The 15,150-nt window shown below is 35.1% G+C and overlaps 2 protein-coding genes across 2 annotated transcripts; both read left to right on the top strand.

The window, feature by feature from the left end:
• The first annotated feature begins 4,193 nt into the window (after positions 1-4,193).
• Positions 4,194-4,950, top strand: LOC133843310 (odorant receptor 47b-like). The gene is made up of 3 exons (XM_062276812.1): positions 4,194-4,406; positions 4,471-4,639; positions 4,697-4,950. Exons 1-3 carry the CDS (start codon positions 4,276-4,278, stop codon positions 4,814-4,816), a joined length of 420 nt encoding a protein of 139 aa, XP_062132796.1. The 5' UTR covers positions 4,194-4,275; the 3' UTR covers positions 4,817-4,950.
• A 37-nt stretch (positions 4,951-4,987) lies between these two features.
• LOC133843309 (odorant receptor 65a-like) lies at positions 4,988-6,439 on the top strand. The gene is made up of 3 exons (XM_062276811.1): positions 4,988-5,219; positions 5,879-6,242; positions 6,299-6,439. The coding sequence occupies exons 1-3, from the start codon at positions 5,107-5,109 to the stop codon at positions 6,350-6,352; spliced, it is 531 nt and encodes a 176-aa protein (XP_062132795.1). The 5' UTR covers positions 4,988-5,106; the 3' UTR covers positions 6,353-6,439.
• Positions 6,440-15,150: the final 8,711 nt, after the last annotated feature.

The following is a 15,150-nucleotide window of genomic DNA, read 5'->3' on the forward strand; positions in this document are numbered from 1 at the left end:
AATCTAAGCGCGCAAGTGTATGTAGAAAGATATACTACTATGTGTGAGTGTGTGTGTTGCTTGTATAATCTGTGTGCTGAAATCTTTGGCATCCACTTGCGCATATGCAGAGGCCAAAGCTGTAGCCAAAGCAAAGGCAAGTGCAACAATGAGCGGCTCCAGACTCAGCACCAACAACTACAACTACAACTACGACTACCTTTCCCCCTCCCCTTGTTGCTAGAACAATAGCCATGGCTTGGTGCACCACAATGGAGCCACAACGGAGCTGTTGGCGGGAGCGTAGCTGGAACTGAATAGCCGCCACTCTCATAATAGAGTCATAAAATTTTAGTGCGCCGCTTGGCAAAACTCTGCTACGCTTCCCTCTCTCTTTCTTTCTTTCGATCTCTCTCCCTCCCTCTCCTCTCTCACTCTCTGTTTGGCCATGCAACCCCCCTGTGGCGCCACATCCCAAAGCCCAAGTCCAAGTCCAAGTCCAAGTTTAAGTCAACGTCCACATTCAAGTCAAAGTCGTTTCGCATTGTTGGCCATTGTCCGGCCATCATTTACTTTGGACCATAGAAATATATAATTGTGATTAATTATACGACATAAAAATGTTTTAGATTCAACATTTTGATGCATTTATTAACCGAAAAATCACTTGAAATGAGCGGCTTTTAAATAAAAAAACACACAGCCCAATATCCCGCAGGGAATGTTTGGTACGATCTGCACACACACACAGATCGTATTATCAGTTGTAATAAAAACGAAAAGTTTACTTTATTTCGGGGCGTTGCAACGTGCAATGTGCAACTGCAACTTCGAGGCATGTCTTTAGTATGCCATCCAATAGAGTTTTTAGTCTATCATCATGAATACTTTGAAATAGTTTCGAATCATTTTCGAGGAAACGTAAACAAGTAGTTGAATGGCTCGCGATAGGTGGGCTTAAGCTTAATTGAGTTCATAGGCTGTGCAACATGTTGCATGCTGCAATGACTGACTGTCAGATTGTCCAACTGACTGACTGACGAACTGTTTGTCTTTTGCGTTTGTTGCCGCGACAAAGGCGCACTTAAGAGGCAGCTTCGTTATCACACAACATGTCAGCACATGGGAATTGTTGCCTGCTGCAGATGCCGCCTCAAAACAATGAATGAGGACAACAACAGCAACAATACGAACAACAAAAACAATACATCAACTGTGCCTGGAGAGACATTTCATGCCCATCAAATGCATTGACATTGAACAATTGCGCGTAATGTTGTCGTACACTTGACAAGCGCGCAAATTGTAGTGCTACCTGCGCCAGGTACCACGTTGCAAGTTGCAACTTACCAGTTGCTAGTTGCCTGTTGCCTGTTGCAAGTTACCAGTTGCTGCCAAGCTGCAACCAAGTTGTCTAGCTTTCAGCCTTGCCTCTGTCTACCGACAAAGCGAAAGCTTCAAACTCAAATCTCGAGCAGCCGAAAAATACGATTGAGGATAACTTTAATGTGTCACTGATGAAATGCTCTTCAAAATTCGCAGCTAAAAAACTATAATTTTTATAGTCTTTGAGCACCAGCTCTAAAATATTGCTGGAAATAAATATAAGAGATTTTGTTGAATGAGGTATCTTAAAATAAAATATTGGACAAAATTTTTAAATTTTAAGGAACTTATATACTACTTATAAAGTTTTTTGAAACCCGATATAAAACTATTTCATATTGAAATATTAGTATTTGGCATACGATATATTAATGTTTAGATATCGATAATCAACTTTGAGCGAAATAAGTAAATACCAAATGAAGTAAAAATAAGAATAAAGCAATCGTAATCTAATCGTGAAAAAACTGGTATACAATATCTTTATGAATTGAGAATAGTTTCATTTATTTGTCTTTGAACTAAAACTGTGTTTAAATACTTTCCAAGCAATCTTCATCTCGATAGGTTTTCATATAAGAAAAATAACATAATTCTATACAAAATAATTAAATTAACAACTTCCATTGTATTTCGTTTAAGGTCAAACTGTATATATTTTTAATAAGATTGATATTGACTAAAATATGAAAAAAATACAAGGTCAGTTCAAGAATATATTTCTAATTCAAGAAATTATAGAAAAGTCCCAAATATCCATATTTGTAATATACTTTTCAATTTCAAACAAGTTGATGTCGATCTGTTTTCTCTGATTAGCCTTTTATCTAAAATTTGATTCATAAATATTTCTAATAAAGTTTTCTAATTATTGTGAATAAACCGAAATAATTTAATTTAATTTGATCCTAATTTTAAAGTTTAAATACTATATATTTCCAGTAGAGTTTCGTTTTTCAATTTCAGCAACGTTTTCTTAGCAAATAATTTCCAAGGACCTGCCGTTAGTGTATAAAGTAAACACGCAAGTTGAGCAGAATTTGATGAAAATTGTCAGAGTTTGCCTCATCGTAGAGCTGTCGTGGTTTCGTTGATGCAACAATGTTGCGCTGGTTGCTGGTTCCTAATGAAGCGACGACGATGACGACGTCGACGAAACTTGCAACGTTGGACAAGCAGCGACATGTCAGTTGCATTGGCCATTTGCCAAATACGAATGCGAATACGAATACGAGAGTACGACAAGGTTCAGCTAAATGCTATCCAGATTAATAAGACCCGTGTCTGGTGTATTGCGGGTGACGACTGAAACAGTTGAATTGAGTTCGGGTCGGAAAAGATAGCAAAAGTCAAAAGTCAGCACAATGCACAAAGAGAACACTAGCTGGCTAGCTTAGCTAGTTGGCTAGCTAGTTGGCTAAAAGGCAAACAGAATAGAACCGAACAGGCGATGCGATGCGACGTTCTAGACTTCATCCATATCGTTGACTACCAAATTTGGCATTGGCAATATTTTTGCAAGCCGTTAAAGATTTGCGCTTGCAAACGAGAGGCAACAACAAAAGCAAAAAATGGAAAATGGAAAACGAACTGTAAAATGCATTTTTGTTGCCTTAAAAGGAGCCGAGGAAAAAGTAAGCAAAACGCACGATAAAAAGTGCAAACTTTGTTGCCACTGCAACCAACGTGCCACATGCAACATGCACTATGCACCACCATTCACTGAGATATCTACGGCGGTGTTTTTGTTTTCCTTTTGCTCAATGCTGAAAATCGTGTTATGGTTTCTTGATATATAATAACAGAAACTGCGTATCAGTAACCTAATTGGCGCCCTCGACTATAATTTTCCTTTTTGCTATATGCATTGTTTACGTCTATGCCAAATGCCATAACAATCATCGAGTCTCTCACCGCAGCTGGAAACATTCTATCGCGTTTCTCATTATGTGGGCGTATCGCTGTAAATTGCTTGAGAAATTTACAGAAAACAGGGCTGAATTAATTCTGAGATTAAACTAGGCTCAAGACAGCTTGAAGCGTATCCGAAATTTACAGAACTCTCAATATTAATGAATATATGTCAAAAAGAGTTATTTTTTATTAAAACAGCACGAAACTAAAAGAGTAAAAGCTGCCTTATAAAGTTATACAATTATATCTACAAAGTCTAGAATCTTAGAGAAATTTGAAAGTCAATTTTTGTATTAAACATGATGATATGATACAACAAATTGTTTGAGAAATTCATAAAAACAATTGTAACATAAATCATAGATTGATCTGGGCTCCAGAGTGAGAAACTTATGGAATGGTTAAGCAAAAATAAAGAAATTTTAAATTATCTCTAAACAAAATTAGAAAAATTTAAAATAACGGAGGTAAATAAAATAGGCAAAGTCATAAAACTCAGCATATTAGTTGGTGAAATTTTTGTAAACACTTGTGAAATATTTCGATAACTTAAAACACAGTTCCCAAAAGCATCAAGAACGTATATAATTTTCCAATATAAATAAACGAAAGAGCTAAAAATTGAAATAAAAGTTATCTTAAAAAATCTTGAAATTGAAGAAATGTTGAAGGTAGTTGCTAAATAAACATGAAATATAAAAATAAAAAATATATATATTTGTATATTAAAATAAAGTAAAATTTGCAATCATATAAAATAATCTTCATAGATTTAAAAATTTAAAAATTTCAAATACTTGTACTGCAGCCCTGTAAAATGTCCTTGTGATTAGTCAATATAATTGTATGCCCTTCCATTCATTAATAATAATATATAATAATAATAAGCTCATACACTATCGATTTGCAGTTTTGCAACCCTCAAGTTACGTCTATATAAGCAACTCACAAGATGTTTTCCAGTTGTCAGTCTAATAAGTGGCTAAAACACGTGCAATGTCTCTCATTGATGAGCTTCAAAGGAGATGGAGATTGCTCCGCGTACATCCGATGGAACTGTGGGTAGTATTACACAACAATGTGCATCCGGAGCACATATCAATCCACTACAATCGCCTGCAACTAATGTAAAGTATTGCACATAAATTTAAATAATTTAATGTAAGTCATACTTTGTTTTCTCTTAAGCAGCGCCTGGGGCAGCTTTCCGATTAAGTCGGAAAGTCGAACTTTGATTCAACGCGCTTGGAACCTTTACATTTTATTGCAAATCAATTTTTTCATTGTTACTACTGTGTGGGCGCTACACGAGGACGAAGATTTTGTGACCTTAGGTCAGGATCTTTTGTGGAACTGTGGAGTAAATATTTAACTAAATTCTATATATAAACAACTTAAATAAAACTCTCTACCTTAGATGGTTTACTTGATGACCAAATGGCACTTTTTGTACTTTCGTGCCGATAAAGTCGATGATTTAGTCGATAGATTGGAAGCCTGTCATCGGGAAGTGAAGAAAAAAACATTCAGCCGATGAAATTCGGTCTATACAACGTTATCATTATACTGTAGAATCGTCTCTAAGTGTCCTTTGGTTCTTTGGTCTCTCTATGTTTGTCGGCTTGATTGCGACTCTTCCTGTTTATACGAATCAAAAGTTGCCCTTTCATGCGATATTTCCATTCGGTTGGCATGATCCCGATAGACATCCTTATGCTCACGCTATTGTCTATGGGTGGCAAGTTTTTGCATTGATTAACAATATGTACGCATTGCTCTTCTTAGATTTGTTGAGTGTACACATCTTTTTTCCAGCTGGCTGCCAACATGAAGATCCTGTGTGTGGAGCTGCGTTGCATGTCCAAGCTCAATCGTCACGATGTGGCACTTTATCGTTTCGAGCTGCGACGCATTTGCATATTTCACCAGAGGATCCTTAGGTGAGTAAAAAGAATAGAAAACCAATTTCAATACTTTGAAAGTCAAGTCAAAGTTAAAGCCAAACGATTTCAAAATTAAGCTAAGAATTCTACAACATTTTTGATTCTCGAAACTTTCTTTATTTATTTATCCCATTAATTTATATATTTACTTTACTTACTGATGAGCTAAAACGGCGAAAAAAAGAAATTAAAACTTTGACACTCCATTTCTCGATGATTCTTGTTTTAAGATTTTTACCGATTGACCAATGCTAAAAAATGACTTTTATAAGCAACTTAAAAATACATATGATTTTATATTGAGTTTTTTTTTAAAGAAGTGTTTCAGAATGGAATTTGTTACAACACGTTTTAAAGATTAAAATCTTGTTTTTTTAGTATATAAATACTAGTTTTTGACTTTGATCGCATTTAAAATATTTTTAAATTGAAAATATTTTTATTTGACACATTACTAGAAAAACAGAACAAATTTCATGGATTTTAAAAATCATCGATTATAAAACCAGATTTCAACCAGATTCAAATCTTATTTCTTTTTTTTTTTGTTTCATCATCAAATCTGGATTTTTTTTTTTGAAGATCAAAAAGTTATCAAACTTTAATCTGTATTCTCTCTATAGAAACATTCCGCAATTACTAACTTTTTATTACAGCCTTGTGGAGCTCACCAACGAAGTATTCTATGGACCCATGATCATGCAGATGATCGTGTCCTTTTTCTTGATCTCCTTGTCCACATTTATCTCGCTGGTGGCTCGTCATGATCCCTCAGTGGCCGCAAGATTCATGCTCTTTATGGTGCTCAGCTTTTTGCATCTATCCTACTGGTGCATCGCTGGCAACATGGTCAACGAACACGCTTTCAATGTGGCAGGAGCTGCATTTGATGCCTACGAGTGGTCGCCACCTGTGCCGGAGATTCAGCGTGATATCGGATTCATAATACGACGGGCACAGAAATCACTCTCAATGGGTGCAGCTCCTTTTCCGCCCTTAAATCTCACTAGTTACATGGCTGTAAGTTAATGCTTTCTGTATATGAGGATATTGAGTAATCTTTGATATTTTTACAGATACTTAAGCAATGCTACAGCATACTCACATTGATGTTGGAGAGCCTGGATTAAATACTATTGAAAACACTTAACAACGTATTTAAAATGCACCTGCTTAATATTATTCTTGTTGCACATAATACTCAATAAAATACACAAAGCACCAACTACTCTGGCGTATACTTAATGCATCCCTTTAGCTAATTTTAGCGTCATTTTTGTCTGTGTCTTTCAATCGCTGCTCATAAAGCAATCACAACTACTTATTCCCAGCTCTTTCTTCGCATGCTCGTTAATCGCAGCGGCTGCTGGGATTTGCCTCCGAAACCAATTTGCAGACGGTTCACTTTGGCAGCTCAGCAACAACTAAACTATAAACATTTAGTCTTCATACTCTTTCGAAGGGTGTAACGAATTTAGCAACAATGCTTGCCTTAGATAAACATCAGAATTTTGTATTCTTATTAAGTGCATTTTGACTTTCCAAGTCTGTAAAATTGCACACTTGCAAACTAGGCAAATATGTATCTATTTTAAGTATGTATTATATTTTTAGAAAAGAGCTTCTTTTCTTAGCTAAAATTTGGATAAATCCTTTCTTACATGAAAGTGTTCGATAATATAACCTCGAATTCAATAGTTGCCTGCTGAAACCAATTATCAGTTCTATCGGTGAAGGAGCTTGTTGAATGCACGGAAGAATTGCGATCCTCAACAAGTAAGAAAGATACAGTCTTGAACGCCAATAAACGGTTGTTTATTCTTAGAAAAGAGCTTAATTGCTTAGCTCTATTTCTGCAATATGCTTACTTAGATCGAAGTAATACATAATACTAACATAATTTTAAATTGCATATTTCGATACATCAACAATCAAGACAAATTTATCATTTAAGGAACTTGTTCAAAATTTTGAAGAATGGCCTCTCTCGAGACTAACATAATCTATTTCATTTTAAACTGATCTCTGCTTTTTCGATATTCCTTGCATAATCGATCGCCTAAATAATTCGTTGTCTAAATATCCACGGCAAAGCGAAACTTTCACAAGATGTCAAGTTGCAGCCGTAACTTCTTAACACACATTTAAAACAATCTGGGGAAAACGGAGGCAACTTGAGAGCAAGAGTATCAAGTCTTCCACAACCTGAACTCAAGAGTTCTTTGCACAGTTTATCAATAATTTGGGGCTATCCGAAGAAAGTTTTTGCAACGAGGTTGCATATTATGCATGCGACCCGGTGAGATTGCCCTGCGCCCCCGCAACAGCCACAGCTAAACATCAGCCAGTTGCTGCGGCATCGGCAGCAGCAACTTGTGGCAACATGGAGCAACTCATAAATTGCAATTGTGTTGAGCATGGAGAGCATGCAACATGGCGAGAGCGCGGAATGTGGCAAAGGAAAATGAAGCAGGTACTGCAAGCAGGTTTTTGGTTAGTTCAGACTGCTCCGTCATTAGCTTGATTGAATCTTATTGTTGGCAATTAACCTGAGCAGCTACGAGGGCAAGCATCTGCTGCTGAAGCAATTCTGTGGCAAGTCCAGGGGTAATAACTTCATTTGTTGCAACATCCAGCGGCATGACACATGACACAACATGTCATCTGCTTATGCCACAACTAATTGCCAGCGACAAGTCGCCACAATTAATTAGCAAAACGCCAACGGATCGGCAGCCACAGCCACAGCCCTGTTCTGCTCTTAGCTCTCTATTTGCATGCAACGTGCAACGAGGACCATGACGTGATGCAGCCACAAAAAAAAGGCAAACGAAATGAAATGAACCCTCGCATTCGCTTATTGTACACCGAATTTCACTTAGGAAGGCGCAAGCAGCGCCAATCCCAGCTAGACGATGCAACTAGACAACAAGACAACAGGACAGCAAAACGATGGCTAAGTCGAACAGCAAACGATTTGTCAGACAGCCATCTCTTGTGGTTTTGGCTGTCTTTTCGTTTTTCTCCTGCTTCTTTTTAGCTCATTTAAGACTCCACTTCCTACTTACGTTTGAATATTCGCAATTGCAATTGCATTTTGCCAGTGTTTACTTACTTAGCACAAGCGCAGCTTCCACTCCTTGCGTCCCGCACAGCGCACAGTGGTGCTGAAGTTGAGGAAAATGTTTACAAATTTATTTAAAAATAAAATCATAAAAAAACATTTAATAGATTTGTGAACATTATAATTTACTTTAAAGATTTACTTATTCAGCAGTTTTCTATTTTCTATTTTTGGGATAAAGCGAATCATTTTAATATAATCCAATAAAAAGCAAGAATGTAATGCCTTAATTTAATCTTAGTCTTAATCATCTTAATTTAGCTTAATAGTAAATAAAAGTGGTATAATAAGTTAGTTAGAAATACAAAAATTGTATGTATATACATCAGCAGAAGTTGAATGTATCTTTTTGAGTATTTTATTCCTAGGAACATTTGCTAAACATCTAAGCAATGAATTAGGGTGCTTGTAAAGTCCTTAAATACTTATGTTTGATGTATAACAAATATGATTCAACTAACTTGAAAACTAAAAGTAAGGCTCACATTAATGCTAGCGGACAGACAAACATATTAAGTATGCGCACATCATTTTTGTTGTGTATTTAAACGCAGCAACATACCATAAAAGAGATATTACTAATGTATTTAACACATAGCTATAATAAAACGTCAGATGTGTGGCGAATTTCACTAATTTGAACACTAAAAGAGTAGCTCTCATTAATGTTAGCGAAAAGACAGACGGAGGCGGCTATGTTAAGTATACGCCTGTTATCTTAAGCTGCCGTAATATTATATTAAAATCAATTTTCATTTAATTGTTTACCTAATTTTATCATTGCACTCTTAAACCCATAATGCTCAAGCGCTTTTAATTTTTGTCACACTGTGCTGACAATTGCATGCAGATGCAGCGCCTTTGTCATGACATGACAGCAGCCTAATTCATCATTATGGAGCTACATGGCTTTTGCTTTTTTGCATTTTGCCTCGGCAGCTCAATGAGAGTTTTGTCGCGACTTTCGCTAGACGTTTGCATGATGCAGTTGCTGCCTGTTCCCAGTTCCCAATTCCCCTCTCGCTCGCATCTCTCTTTTCAGCGTAAGCATCTAAGCAGCGATCTCGTTAGACGGCGTGCCCGTAGCCTGATTCCATGTGGTGGAAGTCGACAATCGTCAGTTGGCAGCTTCGCAGTCTGGCTTGTTGCACAGATCAGTGTAGTGCAGTGTCTCTATCCTCCTCAGTGATTCATTCATGCGCAGTAGTTGAAATTTTTTCGCTTGCATGCAGCTGACAATGATGATAATAATGATGATGCATGTGCCAGCATTTCGAGTGGCATTCGATCGTGGATCGAAGCCAAGGCAGGCAAAGAGAAAGAGGATGGGAATGATTCGCCTGTCGGCATCAACGACGACGACATTATCGTCAGCCTCTCAAGTCAGAAGTCAGCGATGTCAGTTGTGAGCCTCGTCTCTCCCTCTCTGCTGTGTACTTCTGCTTATCCGACAATGTATCTTTCGGTGTGGGCTTGCCACAGCCGAAACCAATGGAAAGTTATTGAAAGCCTGTAAACGTCAATCTACGAGCATTCATTGTGTGCCTTGTTTTCCTCAAAATATACATATTGCCAAGACTCTGATGGCATTGCTGAGGTCGCCTCAATAAATCAAACTAATCGAGCTGCAGCTTTCAGTAATTAAAGTGCAAGCTATCTAAATCTAATTAACCCCAAAATATATAGCTTTATACTCATAAACCAATAGTGCACAAGATTCAATTAAAATTCGAAAGTAATATTGTTCAATGGTGGAAATTCCAAATGAATTGAATTATTTTGAAAATGTTTAACTAATGAATTTATAGTGTTCTTTATTATTATTTTTAAGAAATTTTGAACTAAGTAGAAAAGCTTCAATTTCTTAATAGGTTAATGTTTTTAGTTTATCTAATAAATTGTGTATTTAAGATGTATTTAAAACAACCCAAAAGTTAAGCAAAACCATCATATTTTTCTAAAATGATCTCTAAATTTTTTTTGACTAAATTTCTTAAATTTACGGCAGCCAATCTTCGCTATCTTTTCCAATTTTCATTACCATTATTATTATACATTAATAAGTAATTAGTATTATCATTGCAAAACAATTATTACATCATCATAAAATATCATTGTCATTCTACGTAATTTATATAACATATAGTATGTAGATAAAGCAACTAAAAATTGTTTATATTAATTTTATATAGTAACCCAACTCAAGTTAAACTTGATACCAACAATTTATTAATTTGTATGTCATTGTCAAACAATTGTCCAATTATATATATATAAATTGTACAGACAACACAATCCTAAATATTTTTCGAAGATAGTGCAATAATAAGTTGTTTATTTTAATCTCTATTCATAAGTTTAACAATATGTTATATAACAAGTTATAATGAATTACCAAGCAATTAGTTTTTGAAGCTTTCTTATTAATTTATCTTAATTCTCTTAACCTTTTTATTAACTAAATTTCTAATAAATCCTTTCGACTTACCTTAACAGTTTTGTATTCAGATAATTTAACATATAAATCTTTCTTTTACATATTTTAAACTTTTATTAGAAATTTTCCCTTACCCTTTATAATTATGTATTTAGTTCTTTTGCTCAACTCTCACTCAATCCCCATTTTAGGTAGTGTTGTGCGCCAATTCCCGTGACAAGCGAAAAGGTGTCAACTATTCAGTTGAACGAGTTGCTTGGTTAATCATCGAACCGTAGACAAGCTGTCGTTTGTGGCATGCACGACTTCATTATAAGGCGACCTCATATGCATCATCATCATCATCATCGTCATTGTCAGCTGCTGTTGCAGTTGCAGTTCCTGTGGCAACTCTCATTTGTGGCTGCTCATGGCTCGTGACATGTCGACCAGGTTCTGCGATTAGTTGGCCAAAAACTTCTGATTAGTTTTGTGTTGTTGTTTCTGGTTTGCTAAACTTTCGTTTTGTTTGACTGCTCATCAAGCGCTTGGAAAATGCACGAAAATGTGCCACAAATTTGTTTGTCAAACAACAACAACAGCAACAACGAGAACGGGAGAGTGCAACTGCAACTGTGCGACAACTGTGCATGGAGTGGCCATTAAATTCCTTGACGGTTGTCGCTAATGAAGTCATAAAACCGCATGACATTTGCGCTGCCTCCACACGAAAAACAGATCTCACTTTTTTCCCCTCCTCTTTTTTTAGTCAGACACAATCCTGTGTCTGTTTTTTGTTTTTTTGGGCGCTGTCGAACACACAATTGTCTGTTGTCTGGTCCGAAAACGAAGCCTGGACCTGGAACCTGGACCTGGCTCAATCGTTCCAATATGCAAATCGCAAGTCGCCGCCCGCTGCCACCCACAGACAGAGCGACGTCAGAGGACCAAGTCGATCCATGTGTCCATATGCTCTCCATATCGTCGCTGAGATCTTTCGCTTTCGATTGGCTTTACGACGTCGTGGCTTAAGCGCGATGCGAACAGAGAGAAAGAGAGGGAATTGGCTGCGCTTTATTTTCGGCTTAGCTTTATCTGGCCAACAGATTTTTCGTTGTTTGTCTTGCTTCGCTTCGTGCTGCAAATATGCAAAAATGTTGCAAGCGAAAGAGCGAAAAAGAGAGAGAGAGAGAGAATGTAAGCACGTCCATGGCACACGTTTCGAGGGCCTTTCGTGTCATAAATGGCATAAATATTCCATCTTGACCGGGCAACCCAAATATTTCATTGCACTCTTCGCTCAGTCCCTGTCATTGCCAAGAGTAAAATTATAACAATGTGCGATCGGAAAACTTTCACTTTTTTGCCAAAAGATCTTCCGGGATTTGGGTTTTTTTTTTGTCTGTTGTTCACTTGGTTTATGAAAATGAAATTAAATCGTTTTTCATTTTTATGCATTTGCTTATGGGGATCAGCAAAAGTCAAGATAAGCTTTATGTTGGCAGCTCCGGGTTCAAACAGGCCACAAGCTATCATATAAAGAAAAAAAAAAGAATATACAGAGGCGTCGCTTTATAAAGCAGCTGATATGATGAAGTGTTTTTAATTGCACCTCGAAGTTATGAGTCAAGATAAGAGTGTAAAAGAATCTTTTTTTTTTTAACGTGCGTAATAATATAAATGTATTGTCAAAGTAATAAATGAAGTTGCTTTTTATTTAAAAGAAAGTAAGAAAGTAAAATATACCAAACTAATATGCCAACAAATTCTAAAATATATCAAAAGATTAATTTGAAATATAAATATACTCTTACACAATATATACCACGAGCAAGTAAGAAATGTACTTATACCAAAAGCTTTATTATTACTTACTCAAAATATACCATAAGGTACAAAATATACCAGAATGTCAACGTAAGAAAATTACCCTCGAGACAAACTGAAATTTCAGAAATATTCTGTAGATATCTGCCAACAATTATGACTGTAACGGGTATAAAACATGTTCGAAATAATATGAACGTATTTTTAAGGTACAAAAATAAATAAAGATGCTTTTAGTTCAAGAAAAAACTTTCAATTTAAAACGAATTTATTTAAAAAGATTTAAATAAAAAATGTAAAATCTCTAGCATTTATATTTTATATACAAAGCTTTAAGACTTACCGGCAGTTGAGCACAAAAAGTGTGAATTTATTACGAATTTTGTTCAATCCGTTAATGGATTATTCATTGGCTCAATTTGCTAAATGGGTTGCCAATAAAGTAAAATAAAATGAAATGAAAACAAAGCATTTATAGGAATTATTATTATTTTTTGTTTGTTTTTATTGTATTGTATTTACTTTCGTTTTGTTTGAATATTCATTTTGCATTGTTTTTTCAAATTCTCTTCTGTGTGTGTATTTTTTTGCTTTATTTGTTGAACAATTTAATGGAATTTATTGTGAAAATAATTATTTATAATTGTCAATTTGATGTTGTTTTTGTTTTTTGCTTTTTGTTTTTCGTTTTTGTTGCACATAATTAGTTGGGCTAAGCTAAATTGGAACATTTGTAGTTGCATTTAGTAGTAGTTGAATGTTGAATTCGCTGCAGCTTTTTGTTTTTCATAATGTTGACATTTGAGTTATTAATTATAGTTGCTAATTATCATTAACATTAACATTAGGCGTTATCATTAAATGTTACCATTATCATTATCGTTATCATTATTATTGTAATTGTAATTGTTATTATGATGCGAAACTGTGTGCATGTAATGAATAAATATTTAAAATACAATATTGCAGTTGTGTTTTTCATTCTTCTTTTGTTTATCTACATATATTAAAGTTCGTGTTTTTTGTTTCTTACTATTCAAATTAGAGTCGAATGGAAAAAAGAGTTGAGTTTATTCGAATTATATTAACTGGTAGAGCGTAGTTTTTTCGTGTTCATTTATTTGATTATGATTGTTATTACTAAATAGTTTGTACATAGCAACATTATGACTAGTCTTTGGTTGTTGTTGTTTAATCTTTCTCTTAAATTTGTAATTTGTGTTTTGTGTTTAAACGTAAAACTTGAACTTTGAAGAGGAATGTAACGTTAGCCAGTTGCTCCAGCCTTTCATTATTCGTTTCTTTTTTTATTTAATGCTAATAATAATAATTGTATTTTGTGGTAACTGGCAAGAGGCAACTCGAACTTTTCATGTTGCACGCTCTTTCAATTAATTGCTAATTGGAGCAAATTGCGAATAACAAACTCGAATTTATTTACAGTGTATATACAATGGCGCGAGTTAAGTACTTCTCTTTTTGCAGTTGTAGTTGTTAAGCTTATTTGATATGCATGACATGAATTGTTTATGATTCACCTGTGTGGTAAGCAGCGTTCAAAGTTTTGTTCTTGTTTTTGTTGCGTTGTGTATGAATGAATGCTTAAGCATGTTACAAAATATTTAAATTTAAATTTTCAATTTTAAACCATGGAAAATCTTTTCACAGACAAACGAAGGCAGCCAACTAACTTCTTCTTTTTTTTTTTAAGGCCCACAGAACATTACCGATATTTGCAAAAGCTTTCTCTATGTTGTGTATTTAAAGTTTTTCTTTTCATTTCCTTTCCTTTTTATTTTGTGGGTTTTCCTTTTTGGTTTCCTTTGCTCTTCTTATTTCTCATTTTAGTTTGAGCTCACTTTGCCATGGCAATCGAAACTATTTGCTTTTGTAATTACAAAACAAGAGGAATGAAGTGAAAAGCCACAAAGTTTGGTGCCATTTGCAGCCGAGAACATGCTGAACAGCAGATACCAGTTAACACACACACACACTCTTTCACACACACATTCTGTTGCCTCACTCAAACACACTCCCAGAGAAACCCACATGCAATAAGAAGGTTTTTGGGCGAAAATCATTTTGTGTTGCTAAGCGACTTTTAAATGCTCTGCTTCCGCGTAAGCTGCTTAAAAATTCACTCACAAAATTCAATTGCAGTGTTGCGAAATGTGGGAAATGAAAAATATTACAGTTTCTGCAGTTTAAAACCACTTTTGACGATTCTTGAAAAGTCAATAGAATCAAATAAAAATTTCTCTTATAAAATTGAGCGACTCTTAATTTTGGAAATTATAAATGTTCGAAATCTTAGTAAGTTGCTTGTTAACATTTCGGCAGTCTTAAGCAATTTTTATTGTTTCGAGAGAAATTCATATTTTATTACGCTTGAAGGAAATGTCGAAATGTGACTCTCATCTATAATATTTAATATTATTTGGGAATGCACTCAATACAATTTTTGCGAATTTGCTTCTTTACTTTGAGTAAAGTTTTTACTATGAAAAAATTTCGAATATCTTTACTTTAAGTAAAATTCAAATGTTATACATATATGAAAT

This window comes from Drosophila sulfurigaster, chromosome 3 (assembly GCF_023558435.1).
Source record: "Drosophila sulfurigaster albostrigata strain 15112-1811.04 chromosome 3, ASM2355843v2, whole genome shotgun sequence".
In the NCBI taxonomy this organism is placed as follows: Eukaryota; Metazoa; Arthropoda; class Insecta; order Diptera; family Drosophilidae; genus Drosophila; species Drosophila sulfurigaster.